The sequence below is a fragment of the Esox lucius genome, chromosome 20, assembly GCF_011004845.1.
Source record: "Esox lucius isolate fEsoLuc1 chromosome 20, fEsoLuc1.pri, whole genome shotgun sequence".
NCBI classification, from domain to species: domain Eukaryota; kingdom Metazoa; phylum Chordata; class Actinopteri; order Esociformes; family Esocidae; genus Esox; species Esox lucius.
The window spans coordinates 874571-889862 of NC_047588.1; the positions used below are offsets into that span (position 1 = coordinate 874571).

Here is a 15292-nt window from a genome sequence, read left to right on the forward strand (position 1 = left end):
CCACTCGTGGTAAGATAAAGAGTAATTTGTGTCTTACTCACATTCCCCTCATTTATCCCTCCTCTCTGTCTGAACCCAAACAGTTTGGCATATTCATGGGCAAACACCAGTTTCAAATGCCCAAACAAAGGCCATTGGCCCTTTTAGAGCCTGTTCAGATTCAGATGGGAATATAATACCTATGCCAGCCAGGCAAGTTGCGAAGGAGTTTCTTCTGCTGGAAACTGACGACAAATTGATTTAAGAGGCTTTTATCTAGCATATGCAGCCATTTTTAATGGCTAGCCATTGGCTTCTTACTAATGAGTGAATATTGACCACTTCAGCAGTGTAGCTTCAACTGATGGAACGCTTTGTGGTCTCCATCCACATCGGCCAGCATTTCTACAAGTAGACGGAAGAGGCATCTTACAACCTGATGTTTCACTGGTAGCTCTGGACAGACAACAGCCTCTCCTATCCTGTATGTCATTTTCATCTCTACACACAAAGGGCACAGATAAAAACAGACTACTCTCTCAAAGAACTAGCTAGTTTTGTACCGTCTCCTTTCCTGTTTTTTTAGTTTTTTCCAATTTCTTTAAAAGTCAAGTAAAGCCTGTATTCAGTTGTGAAGTGCTAGGTAGTTACATAATTGTGAAGTGATAGACCGCTATATAGTTAGATGTTCTCCTATTTTCCACTGATACCACAGAGACTGAATATGAATCTCTGTGGGTAACCTCTGATCTGTATCTGGCCAATATCAGATCACATCAGTCAGGATTCCCACCCCCCCACCCCCTGATCTGCTTAACCACTTGTGGTCCATTAGGCCGCTGAATTTAATGTGGTTACGGGATCCCAACGACGGTGGATCATGGCGGGGATGTCTGAAGGCTAAGCCTGAGTACTTAGCCCAAGACAGTTGAGTGATTTTCCTGATGGTATTTCCCAATATACAGTACCACTGGCTCACACTACCACAGGCACAATGAAAGACACACAGTTTTACACACCACCAGCACAGCACAAAAGAATGATAGGCATCTGTCTGTAAAGGCTGACCTGCCCAAAGATCCACAGAGGGAGGGTCAGTGAGAAAGTGGAGAGTGCTTGAAGAGCACTTCAAGGAAACAGGGAGGGAAGGTCTTATGGAGACAGAAAGAGGGGAGGGATGGTAGGAGGAGTATGCTGAAAGAAGTGGAGAAAGTTTCCGGTTGCAGTCGGAAAATACAAGACATTGGAACTGTGTGAAATTGGTTCTGGGCCTGGTGTGCTCCTTTACTCCCCTGCCCAGGACAAAGTGCTTATTCCTGGGTAGAAGGAGCAAGAGAGGCCCCTCTGGGGCTGGATCATGGGACAGAGCCTTCCTATTGAGACCCCAGCTCAGGACCCACACCAACACATCCACCACAGCGGTGAGTTTCTAACGAGTTCACCTACTTTCATACATGTACACTAAATCTATCTAGTACATATATTCATAATTCTAGTAAGATGTTCACTCACAATTTAAAATATCTTTTGTTTTCAGTTTCTGAAACATGTAGTGCTAGCCTTTGTGTGAAGCTGAGAGGGCAGAGGAGAGGTGGGGGCTGGAGTGTAATCAACAATGTTGCACTTTCTCCCCTTCTCGGTACCACAGGGAATTCTAAAGCACTGGGATCAGGTGGATGAATCTCAGTTGTCTGTGTGTTTTTGTGCACTCGCCTGACCATCCATTTTCTTGCACAAGTGGAGGATACCCTTCTGACGGGCTATGTGCAAAACAAAAAGATTAGCTACACACAAACTCACCTCACTGTTTGCGGCAATAAACATCAATGTATTGGAACACATTTGTCTCTGGGATTACAGAAAATAAGATTGTATCTGTGACTGCATAAAGTATTATAGTGTTATTTTAAAGTGTTATGCCCATTACCCCTAGTATTGTTATGGCCCGTCATCACACCGAGGTTAAGCCTGCGTCTTTCTTGGTGATTGTGTAAAGTTACCGTAAAATGAGCAGCGAGGAGGGAATTCCCCTACTTCCCCCCAAAACTCCTCAGGTACTATACTGTTGTTTATGAGTTCTTACTGGGTAGCAGCCATGAATGGGTAGCAGCCATGTGTAGATATGTAAAGCAAAGTTTAGAAACTGTCTTTGTGATTTACTTTTTATTATTATCTATTTTTGTCATATTTTTCTAGGTATATTAAGTAGAAGAGAGAGATTTTTATGCAATGGCAGTGGGCCAGAATTGGACCAATGCTGCAGGAATACATGTGCACCAGAGGCACTGTCAACTTTAAGTAATGGAATTACCTCTCTGTACACCTTTTCTCCAGTTTAAAACATGGCAGGTGTATGGACTGGGCTTTCTTTTGAGGAACAGACATTAATGTATGTGACCAGGCAGGAGGCCTTCTACGGAGGCCTCTTAAAACAGCAATTCACGTTCTTCAGCACATTCTTACCTGACAGCTTTTGCTTTGAAACTGAGTCATGGGGTTGAGGCTAAACCTGGGTTATGATCATTAGGCAGGAAGTGGAAGAAATCAATCCAAGACAAACAGGGAGTTCATCTCAGAACCTGTCATATAGTATAGGCTCATTTTCAGTTTCTGTTGTAAAATCGTTTGCAATGGTTTGTCCTACTGATCACTACCCAGTATTTTTTTTATGATTATTTTCGATTGTTGACAAGCATGCACCTGTTAAACTATGAGTGCTTCTTCTTGTTGAGGGAGATAATTGACAGCAGGAATGGGTGCGACTACCAACAGTGCATTGATTTCATCTCAGTCTGCCTCCCTGTCTTGCCCTGTTTCCTTATTGGCAAGCTCTATATGGGTTGGCTTTCTGATTGGACAGCACTGTCTGGCCCCATATCCTGATTGGATAACACTGCCTCATTCTCTTCTGTCATCCTGACCTCTCTGACTGCCTTAATTTTTAAACAACCTCATTGTAGACAACATGTAAGAAGTGTTAAAGCAGTGTGGATGATTGATGAGTTAGAAATGGATGAAAATGATAGAGCATTTATGATATTGATTTTCTGTGCTGCGTGCTTTTGTAGCCTACAGTAGAGGCTGTCAGTTGAAACAGGCTCTTGTTTTCCATGTGTAGTACAATAAGCCGTGTTTTGGAGCTTGAGGGGTGGAAGTTGTCTTTGTTCTCTGTCACAGTTAGGATCAGGGTGGAGTTCTGTTTCCTCCCTGTATTTCCTACCCCCCCGTCTCTCTCTACTACTCTCTCTCTCTCTCGCTCTCTCTCTGTCATACTCTTTCTCTCTCTCTCTCATACTCTCTGTCTACAAACTACTGCAGACAGCCTATACACACCAGACCTCTACTCACTCTTCAGCCTCCTTGGCTCACTAGCAGGAGCCTCTGTGAGCCACATTACAGAATGTGATCCATCATCTTAACCCTTGCATACACCTCTTAAGGGATGGTTCCACTGGTTAGCCTTCCACCCATCAGAATTTGATCAATTGTCTTAGCCACTAGCAGTAATGAATGGGTACTTCTCTGGTAGTATCAGTCAAGCAACGCATTGTGGATCCTGGAGTGTGTTAGACCAGCATAGTCCAGCACTTATTCTGCTCGAGTGGTTTCAGCTGAGCTGCCTGCCTGCCGGCCTCTCTTCTGTCAGAGGCAGGCTTCTCTCCCAGTGCCAGCTGTGCTTGTGTGCAAACAAAAAAAAGAGGACAGTGTGTGACAGAATGACATTTATGTTTCACGTACGTCATTTACTGGTCTCTTGAAGGATGGTATTACATAGTGCTGTTCATATATGCCCATCACCTACCCGCCAATAAACAGCTGGTGTTTTTTGGTTAATCATGCATCAATGTAGAGACCAGAATTGCTGGAGCAGCATTGTCGACAGGACATCCTGTGTTTGTGGGACTGGGTTAGTTGTTTCATCCCAGCCTCTGTCACTTTCTCTGCACACAAAAAATTTGGTCTGCACCCTGTCAGTCAACCTGTCTATCAACTAAACTGTTACCATGGCAGCTGGGTGTCTGTGTGCGTTTCAGAGAACACGCTCAGGCCAAAAAGAGACGCTTTATTTAGAATTATTTTTTTTAAAGGTGTATTCCTCCAAATCGTTAGTGGAGAAGCCTGCTGTGTCTATGTGTGCTTCCATTCCACACACATATAGACACACATATCAGCGTTTTTAAACGCTGATAAGACATTCTCCATGTGAGGATGAATGTGAGGTTTGACTGTGTGAAGCTCAGGACAGAGGGCAGTGCGGAAGGGTCTTTTCCTTCCCATAACCATTGGTTATGTGCTCGTGAATGTGTGGAGGAGTCAATGAGTTTTCACCATCACCCTGCCAAAGCGCACACAGTCCTGGAGCTCTGAGCTAAAGATAATATATTTTTTAATGAGCCTGGCCCTCCAGTGCACTTTTCTCTGGGTGAATATGGGTGTCAGGCTAGCCTAGCTTGGCTAATGTTTTACTGTTCTTCAGCAGTAGGCTAATGCTGCAATGCTTAAAGTTACTGTGCATGGGCCCAGCTAGCTCAGCTAGGCTAATTATTTACTGTACATTGTCTGGGCTCCGTTATCTCTGCTCTCTTTGCCATTAAGTTAAAAATGACATGTACTGGTAATATTTCAATAGTGCGTTTTTATTTTTTCTGTCTCCAGATGATGAAGTTGACCACCAGCACAACACAATCGGGGGAGAGGGGGGCAATGTGGGGGATGACACCCCTACCTTGCGCAAGGGCAAGGGAAAGTTCTCTACCCTTGGAAAGATTTTCAAACCATGGAAGTGGAGGAAAAAGAAAAGCAGCGAGAAGTTTACAGAAACTTCAGAAGGTCTGTGTTCCGTTGTCCCAATTTCTCTGTTGGTTTTTATGCGTTACATTCAATGTTTATCAAGCTAATTTCAGTGTGCTTTTTCCTGTCTACTAGTGTTATCTATGTGCGCACAGCTTTTTCCATACCATTTTTGTTTAGTCCAGTCTACTTAAACAGGACAATTGTTAACTGTGATTAAAATAAATCCTGTTGATTGGAAGATCTGTTAACTTACATCTTTGACTTCTGGAACCTACAACACTCAAATTTTATACTATCCGGTTGGAATCAAAATAGGAAAAACTTGAGTTTGTTAACATGCTGGCTTAAATTCTGTGTGTTGACGGCAGTTCTGGAGAGAAAGATGTCGATGAGGCGACCAAGGCAGGAGCTTATAGAACAGGGAGTGCTGAAGGAGCTCCCGGAGAATGGTAAGACTGTGGCTCCTCACCCTTTACCCGTTGACATAACCTTTTAGTGTTTGCCTATTTATCAGGTGAAAGTAATGGGGTAGAGGTTTCACCAATTCCTAGGACACCTCTTCATCCAATCAGCAAACATTGACAGTTTTGGGAGAGTTGTGAATAAATTGGAAATGGCTTCATCTGTATCAGACTTTAGCCCAGGGATATCACACCTACACAGACAGCATACCCAATGACAGGAATATATTAATATTTAACAGATTCAATGACAGACAAAAAAGCTAATTCACCATCACGTTCCCTTTTATCAGTAGAACGTCCATAGAAAGTGACATACTGTTTTTCTTCCGTTGGGGTTAGTGGAACGAATCATGCCCTGCATCCAAATGGCTATGAAAATCAGTGAGTGCTCTCACTCACTCTGCTGGCCTCTGTGTTGCTGAGGTCCATTTATTTAACCAGCAGCTGCTCCTATTTCACTCCATGGGCAGTTCTCTGATTCAAAAGGCTTAGGGAGCAGGACACCTTGCTTAAACCTCACATTCAAACGGGTTGCTGTAAAATAATGTCCAGATGCACCCAGGGAACAAGCCTATCAACATTAATCGCATCCAAGCACAATTATTAAATATACAAATCATGCTTTAAGCAGATTCTCATCTAGGTGTTGACTCGATATTTTGCTTACTGGTGAGATGCTCTAACCGCTATGCTATCTGTAGCCTTATTTCAACAAACCAATTAAATATTACAATTTGTATTGAATTATGCAGCAACATTTTGTATATATGCTTTGGTTGTTTGATTTAGGGCTAACCTCTCATTCACACACACATGATTGGTAACTCAAAGTAGTGTTTGTTTATGGATCTTCTTGTAGTTGCGTGGTGCTTTTCTCTGTATAGAAAATCTCACTTATTTTGTCAGTTTCTGTGACAGAAGGGGATGTTCCTCTCAGTCCTAAACAACCTTACGTGAAGAATGGCCACACCCTGCCCATAAGTTCTGGTGGTGGGGGCGGCGGGGGCAGGGGGCAGGAGAACCAGCCAAGAACCCCTTCAGACTCTGGGGTGAACCCCTCAGACTTCAGAATGAACCCGGATTGGCTGCCCCAGCCAGAGGACCGCCGTGTCCGCTTCCCATTAGACGGAGAACGGCGTGGTGGCCAGGTCATCCCCAAAGGCCCGGGACAGCAAGAGGAGACACGGCGAGGAGGGGGAGCTGGCTGGCCCCAGGGGGAGGGGGAGTGGAAATCTAACTTGGCCTGGCAGGGCCAGGGGATGGGACAGGGGCTAGGGGTGGAAGGAAGACGCGGGGTCAGACCATACCCTTCTGATGGAGAAAAGAGGACAGGACTTCAGAAGGCTCCATCAGAAGATGGAAGGAGTCGCCGCCCTGCTGAGGCCGAATGGAAGCCGATCCTGCCCAGGCGCTCTTCTGCAGAGGAGGGGCGGACCCTGAGAGGTGAGACAATAAAACACACACGTAAACAAACACACACACTGCCATTGGGATTAGAACATATATCCAAACATGCTCATCTGAGGGACTTGACAGTTCCTTACCTACAGACAGTTCAACGGGTCACTGTCCTGTAAAGGAGGACTTCTTCAAATACGGCAGGCCAAATCATTGATGTTTGCGTAACTTTAGCATTGCAAGCTTTATGCTTGACCTGCATCTGTAGGATATATGTCGATACATTGTGCTTTTTACCTCATCCATAATTTGGTTCCTACGGCCAACTTATACCTGAAGCATTCTCTTGACTGCACCCCACCACCCACACACACCCACACACACCCACACACACCCACACACTTTCTGTCTTGTGATTTGGGCCCAGATATAGACACCAGTCTCTAAGTCCCTCGCTCCCCTGAGTTCTGCTCTAGCTCTGCGTCTTATTTAGGAACAGATCGGGAATAGAACAAATAACTTCTCCTCTCGTCCTTTTGTAATTAATGTGGGACTGTCGTAAAAAAATGTTTTGCCCTTAAACGCAAATGAATGCCAGTCAGCTCAACCGTAATCCTGCAGAAAAGCTAAAGCTATTTGATACCACTCCCACTATTACACACTGAGAGCTAATGCATTTAGCTTCTGCTGTCGCGTTAAAAAGCACAATACCTTTGTATCTCTCCCTCTTATTCTTTTCATCTCTCTCTTATCTTTCTTTGCCTCTCTTTCTCTCTCTTTCTCACTTTCTCTGTATGTTTGTATTTATCTGTATATATATATATACAGCTGTATACACTACCGTATACACTACTGCACTATCGAAACTGTGTACAGTACCGTTCATAAGTTCGGAGTCACTTCATGTTTTTGAAAGAAAAGCACATTTCTTTTGTCCATTAAAATAACATCAAGTTGATCAGAAATACAGTGTAGACATTGTTAATGTTGTAAATAACTATTGTAGCTGGAAAGGCTGATTTTATATGGAATATTTAGATAGGCATATAGGCCCATTATTGACAACAATCAGTCCTGTGTTCCAATGGCACATTGGTTTTCTAAAGTTTATATTTTTTAAAGGCTAATTGATCATTTACAGTTATGTTAGCACAGCTGAAAACGGTTGTGCTGATTAAAGAAGCAATAAAACTGGCCTTCTTTAGCCAAGTTGAGTATCTGAAATATCAGCAGTTGTGGGTTTGATTATAGGCAAAAAATTGCCAGAAACAAAGAACTTTCTTCTGAAACTCATCAGTCTATTCTTCTGAGAAATTAAGGTTATTCCATGGCAGAAATTGCCAAGAAATGGAAGATCTCGTACAATGTTGTGTACTACTCCCTTCACAGAACAGAGCAAACTGGCTCTAACCAGAATGGAAAGAGAGGTGGGAGGCCCGGTACACAACTGAGCAGGAGGACAAATACATTAGTGTCTAGTTTGAGAAACAGATGCCTCACAGATGTTCAACTGCCAGCTTTATTAATTTGAACCCGCAAAAATTTTTTGCAAAAAAAAAAAGCCAAATCTCTGACTGGCAAATAAAAAGAAAAGATTAAGATGGGCAAAAGCACACAAACACTGGACAGAGGAAAACTGAAATTAAAGTGTTATGGACAGACAAATCTAAGTTTGAGGTGTTCAGATCACAAAGAACATTCGTGAGATGCAGACCAAATGAAAAGTTATGGCAGGAGTGCTTGATGCCGCCTGTCAGCATGGTAGAGGCAATGTGATGGTCTGGGGGTGCTTTGGTGGTGGTAAAGTGGGAGATTGGTACAGGGCAAAAGGGCTCTTGAAGAAGGAAGGCTCTCACTCCATTTTGCAAAACCATGCCATACCCTGTGGATGGCACTTGATTGGAGCCAATTTCCTCCTACAACAGGACAATAACCCAAAGCACAGCGTGATACTATGCAATAACTTTTTAGGGATGAAGCAGTCAGCTGGTATTCTGTCTATAATGGAGTGGCCAGCACAGTCACTGGATCTCTGCCCAATTGAACAGTTTTGGAAGCAGCTTGACCGTATGGTATTTAAGAATGACCCATGAAGTCAATCCAACTTGTGGGAGGTGCTTCAGGAAGTATAGGGTGAAATCTCTTCTGATTACCTCAACAAATTGACAACTACAGTGTCAAGGGTCTGTAAGGCAAGGACATTAATAACTGACCCCAAACTTTTGAACGGTAGTGACCACCTGTCTAATATTGTGTAGGTCCTCCTTTTGCCACCAAAACAGCCCTGATCAGTTGAGGCATGAACTCCACTAGACCTCTGAAGGTGTGCTGTGGTATCTGGCACCAAGACGTTAGCAGCAGCAGATCCTTTAAGTCCTGTAAGTTGCAAGGTGGGCCCTCCATGGATCAGACTTGTTTGTCCAGCACATCCCACAGATGCTTGATTGGATTGAGACCTGGGGAATTTGGAGGCCAGGTCAACACCTTGAAGACATTGTTGTGTTCCTCAAACCGTTCGTGAACCATTTTTGCTTTGTGGCAAGGTGCATTATCCTGCTGATAGAGGCCAATGCCATCAGGGTATACCGCTGCCATGAAAGGGTGCACAAGGTCTGCAACAAAGCTTAGGTAGATGGTACGTGTCAAAGTAACATCCACATGAATGACAGGACTCAAGGTGTCCCAGCAGAAAATTGCCCAAAGCATCTCACAGCCTCCGCCAGCTTGCATCCTTCCCATAATGCATCCTGGTGCCATGTGTTCTCCAGGTAAGCGATGCACACGCACCTGGCCATCCACTTGATGTAAGTCAAAGTCAAGTCAAATTTATTTATAAAACATTTAAGAACAACTTAAGTCGACCAAAGTGCTGTACAGTCAAAACATATATCCAACTAAACATATTTATAGGACATGACAAACATAAACAGAACTTCCTACCCATTTGCAGACTCAAATGCTAAAGAAAAAAGAAAACCTTGCTACTAGTAGAGGACCTAATATATAAAGGTAGGCTGTTCCACAACTTTGGAGCAGCAACAGAAAAAGTACTCCTTTGAATTTCAGATGTGACTGTGGAACACACAAAATAAATTTGTTGGACGACCTAAAGTTACTTGAGGTACAGTGCTGGCTAAGGAGGTCTGAAATATATGCGAGTGCTGATCCATGTAGGGCATTAAAAACAAATAAAATAACCTTAAAATCAATCTTATATTTAACAGGTAGCCAGTGGAGAGAGGCCAGTACAGGAGTGAAGCTTTCTCTCTTTTTTGTACCTGTTTAAAACCTAACGGCTGCATTTTGAACAAGCTGAAGGCAGGACAATGTGACTGACAGATTCCCATATACAAAGAGTTACAATAGTCTAGATGGGAGGAAATTAATGCATCTACAAGGAAACGTGATTCATTAGACCAGGCCACATTCTTCCATTGCTCTGTGGTCCAGTTCTGATTCTCCCGTGCCCATTGTAGGTGCTTTTGGCAGTGGACAGTGGTCAGCATGGGCACCCTGACTGGTCTGCGGCTATGCAAACATATGCAACAAACTGCGATGTGCTGTGTTTCCTGACACCTTTCAATTTGTACCAGCATTAACTTTTTCAGCAATTTGAGCTACTGTTTGTTGGATTTGACCACACGGGCCAGCCATCGCTCCTCACATGCATCAATGAGCTTTGGCCGCCCATGACCCATGTTCACCACTTTTCCTTCCTTGGACCACTTTTGATAGGTACTGACCACTATAGACCGGGGAACACCCCACAAGGGCTGCAGTTTTGGAGATGCTCTGACCCAGTGGTCTAGCCATCACAATTTGGACCTTGTCAGTCGCTCAGATCCTTATGCTTGCCCATTTGTCCTGCTTCTAACACATCAACTTTGAGGATAGAATGTTCACTTGCTGCCTAATATATCCCACCCACTGACAGATGCCATGATAACGAGATAATCAGTGTTATTCACTTCACCTGTCGGTGGTCAAAGTGTTATGGCTGATCGGTGTAGGTTACGTTTTCAAAATTAGACTGTATTGCAATTAGCCTAGTCTATTTACCCCAAATTCAGCCTAATCTACTCATGTTTCAGTCACGCGATTCAGTAACACGCTTGCTAACATTTGTAACTACGAAACCACTCATCACAAGACAGTGAAATATTGATATACAGGGATTTTATGCTAATTAGCCTAAGCAGTTTAATACAACATACAAACTGTAGAGCTAACTGGCAGACATAGCGTGAACTTTGTGAAAATGACTTGAGCTAGCTGTTCTTCTCTGTTTCTTCCTACGTCCACTGCACTACTGTCCCTGCTGCTGCTTCAGCAATTGATCTTTCTGTCTCAGTCTCAGACACAGCACTCAAAATAGCTTAAACATTTGTTTGGTTAATTTTATGCATTTGCAGCATCGGACTTTAGAGCCCATTTTTGCTTTCTTAAACTTTCAGCACCGCCTCTCCTTTTTTACAGTTCATTATCTTATATTCTATATTCAATATTAGACTAACTTACTGACTTATCAGCTCGCATTGCACTTTGTCTGATGACACATTTGATTTTGACTGAATGTCCCAATTAAAGCAACCCTTTGATCGGGCCAGCCCCATTTTGTGACCAAGGTGGCCGTTGCCCACTGGGGAAAATGCTTAATATGGATAATTACAACAACAGTGAAATTGTGCCAATCATAAACATTTTTATTTATAAAAGATTTATAAAAAAGACTAATCCACCCCAAAAAAGATGGTCTGGCTCCTCTGGCATTTGCCAGAATTGTCAGATGGCCAGTCCGCCCCTGGTCTGTAACACAACATAATTGTGGAGAAAATGAAGGGGTCTGAATACTTTCTGAAGGTACTTAATATTATATATAAGGTACTCTGTGTATTGTGTGTTCGCAGAGTCCGACGGCCACTTTGTCCCTGACCCAGATTCGCTGCAGGACACTCTCCGGGAGCCATTGCCCCCCAAACATTCTGTCCCACCCCCCAAATGGCTAATGAGCTCAACCCCTGAGCCCGGCAACGAAGGGTCACCTCGCACCCCGTCCAATCATCCTGCAACTACGCACTCTTCCTCCTGCTCTGCGCTGGCCAAACCTTCCCGAACTGTCTCCTCTGCAGGCGCTAACCCACAGTCTTCAGCAATATTGTCCCTTGCACCACCCTCCACCCCTCAGGCAACCAAGCAGCCCCCCCCTCCCCCGCCCAAACCTGTCAACAGGGGCGGAAACATGGCCAAGTTGGGTGAGTAGAAGTAGTAAGAGGAGGAATAGCAGTACTAACAGCAGTACGCCTGTTGTATGTATAATTAGGAACTGTGGATTTTGTTTATCTTGCTTTTATTGTACTTTATTTGCTGCTATTTTGGCCAGGTTCCTCTTGGAAAAGACAATTATCTTAATGAGTTTCAATCTGGTTAAAGAAAGGATTAATCATTATTTTTCTAAGGTAGTAGTACTATTAGTATTAGTTGTGATTTTTGTAGTAGTAGTAGAGTACAATGATGCCCTATTATTCCAAGATAGCAGAATAAGCCAATAATGTGGCAGGGAAGACCTGCATCAGCCTGATTTTGCTCAGGCATGCGTGTTGCCCCAGCTGTTCTCCACTGGTGTGTGTACAGTACATAGGCTCCTTCACGTGCGCACATGCGTTTTGCAGAACAATTACGTAATGGGCATTTCAAGATGAAACTCATATGTACTTGCTGGAGCTCATACACACACTTTGCCATTCATACCCTGATAACGATGTTACCCCTTGCGGCTACAGCAGCTGCTCCCCAGTCGTTGACATAATAAGACCAGTCTATTTTAGACAGCAGCAGCCGAGCTGATATTCCCTGGCAGTGTTCTCTCCTTGGCACGGTTGACTGGTGGTTCCTGCCCCACTGCTACACAGCCCCATGCTAAGACAACATTTTTGTTGTTGTCACTTTTTTTCTGGGGACGCTTACTCTCTACGGAGCCCAGCTTGATTGCCATGTCAACGTTGAGCTTCATTCGTTATTTTTCTACTTGCCAGGACGTGTACGCATGTTTACCTTAGGACTTTTGAATTGGGTTTTTATTACCTCCTGATTCATTTAACATGTCAATGTCACGTGGTTTTTGCCTGGAGCTAGTAGGCTTAATAGTAATTTGCTGTGTGTCACCTTTTTGCGATGTTCACTGTGATGGTAATCCCATCGATTGACTCTCTTAAAGGAGTAAGAAACAGAGACAAAATTATCTTGGTGCAATTATTTTATTATTATTTGCAAATAAGAGAGACGCGTCAACCGCTTACAAACATAATCGTCCGAGGAGTCTAACTCAATATAGCTCATTCAACAGTATATATCACATACAAAAAGGGGTGTGGTAAGTTGTTGCCCATCTGTCTTGGTTAACAATTACCCAAAGGGCGGGCTGTCCCCCCACCTTATCCTTCTCAACTCCTGAGGAGACACATTGTCTGGATAATCAACAGAGACACTAAAGGGATTTATACTGATTTATGAGTAACCATCTAATCCACTGGTGCCGGTCAAGGATGCTGGTCAAGGATGCCTCCCCAGGCAAATACCAGACCCCTCTCGGCATCTTTAACTAGTAACTCATTCATACATGTATAGGACGACCAAGAATACATCAGTTCAAGAATTTCTACAACAATCCATCCTCTTGATGCCATGTCAACCCTTAAACAGTTTACTCATTAAGATGTAGACTGCAACAAATCAGTACTTTCTTAACAACATGACCCAGTCAATATCATTACCCTTAATGATTAGAGAACGGAACAAATCTGAAATCCTGGATCCTCATTTACATGCTTCTTGACGATTACCTTTGTATAAACACCAAGATCACACTTTCATTATACAGAATTATAACATAGTACAAAGGAAATGAATTCAGGTGACACATATATTGACAGTATTGGTTATGTAGCATCGACACGTGAGTGTGTTACCACCTATTACTGAATACATTCTTCAATTAGTCACTGTTACAAAGTCCTCTCATGGTCCCAATTAGATGTACTTCCAAAGTCATCACAAATGTTCTGCTCCTCCAAACGTCAGACAGTCAGTTATGAACCATTTCTTGGCAGGCCAGTGTAACAGAACGTAAAAGTCAGATGTATATTCCAAGGTGTTGTCTGTGTGTTCTCCCTTGTGAATGCCAAGATGACCAGTTTTAGCTAAAGGCTCCATAGCTAAAGGCCGGGAAAAAGGGACTGGTTACTAGCACCAGAAAAATCCCTTTCCCCTCAGTAACTTCAATTCACTGTGCCTAACCTTTAACCACCGAAGCCCTCCTGTAGCCTGTGTCGTCAACCCCAGGTTCCTCTCTCAGCTACCTGGACCCAATCAGCGTAGCATGATGTCGTGCAGTTGGTCTTTCCGCGCCCCCGTAATTTTTGTCAGGAACCGGAGCTTTCCTTCGCCTCCATCCTCTATGTTGGAGGTTGCCTTCTCCATCACATGGCAGGATCGTCAGGACTAGAATTAGTCCAGCTCACAGAAACCCGGCATCCTGTAGACGTGTGGCGCCTAGATGTGCGGTGCCCCAGAGTAGACTCCACTCGTAGCTGTCGGACAGGACAATCTGTGTGTGTGTGTGTGAATGAGATCTGTCTTATCTCAGCCCCCCTCACAGTTGTCCTTTAAGTCAAGCTCAGTCTCTCTCTGGGCTCCAACAAGTCCTCTATCGCTGAATCGCTTTCAAGTGTCCTGTACCTGAAGTATGAATTCTCCTTGAGAAGATTAGTTGCAACTGCACAGTACTCCATCACAAATGTCTATTACATTAGCTTGTTGCATCTCGCTGATACATTAGAGCCAAACACTCGAAACCGTATTCCCAATGTCTTTCTACTTCCAGTTGTAATCAGTAACAGTATCATTAAAACATTAACATTTGTTCTGCTAGCAAAATAACAATTCCACTCTTTTCTAGGAACAGAAGAACACAATTTCTCATTTCTCATTACTGCTTCAATTACTCATCAGTTAAGATAGTTTGCTTACAATGAAGTGTCACTCTCAAAGAGTAATTCATGAACAATTCTCAGTTCACCTATATAATTTACATCTGATTGTGTTGTATCGAACTACAATCAAATTCACCATTGTTTCACATAAATGATCAAATACCTTATTGCTAATTGAAACATGTCACACCATCTTGAAGGTCAGCTAACATAACTGTTATTTAGCCTAATTTCTCTACAAGATGAAATTCAGTGTGAATGTCTCTTATAATCCTAGCAAATAAAAGACACTTCTGTAATCCTGTCATAAATCATGACCCCCCATTTTTTGTCTTATCACCTCAGGGCTCTCCCTGGAGTGGGGGGTGGTTTACTAACCTAAGGATAACAGACCCTGTTCTTGAAGAATGGTCAACTTATCAATAAGGGACACATTGTTGTTTTCTTGAGAAACAACCCAGGCCAGACAATAGTGAACAAACCTTTATTTTTCATCATACACCTCACAGAAACATCTGTTTCTGTAACATCTGAAACATTCCAATGATTGCCTACTAAGACAGAAATTGAATTAGAAATGAATCCCATCAAATTAGTTATTTCTTAGCTAAACCAAGTTAAAATGGTAAGATGTTTTCTACCCAACCATAATCATGTTAGATTTTATAT

General features: G+C 43.1%; 1 protein-coding gene across 8 annotated transcripts in view; it reads left to right on the plus strand.

Annotated features, from left to right (window-relative positions):
• phactr4b (phosphatase and actin regulator 4b) overlaps nt 1-15292 on the plus strand; it is a 126586-nt gene that overhangs the window by 73579 nt on the left and 37715 nt on the right. For 4 of the 8 annotated variants that reach the window (XM_034288740.1, XM_034288737.1, XM_010867370.4 and 1 more), the window contains 5 exons: nt 1280-1400; nt 4636-4809; nt 5142-5222; nt 6144-6680; nt 11543-11887. In XM_034288740.1, coding sequence (XP_034144631.1) covers nt 1337-1400; nt 4636-4809; nt 5142-5222; nt 6144-6680; nt 11543-11887 — 1201 coding nt within the window. In that variant the 5' untranslated portion in view covers nt 1280-1336. The remainder of the gene's footprint in view (nt 1-1279; nt 1401-4635; nt 4810-5141; nt 5223-6143; nt 6681-11542; nt 11888-15292) is intronic. The other 4 variants (XM_034288741.1, XM_013132791.3, XM_020045181.2 and 1 more) reach the window with 4 other exon arrangements.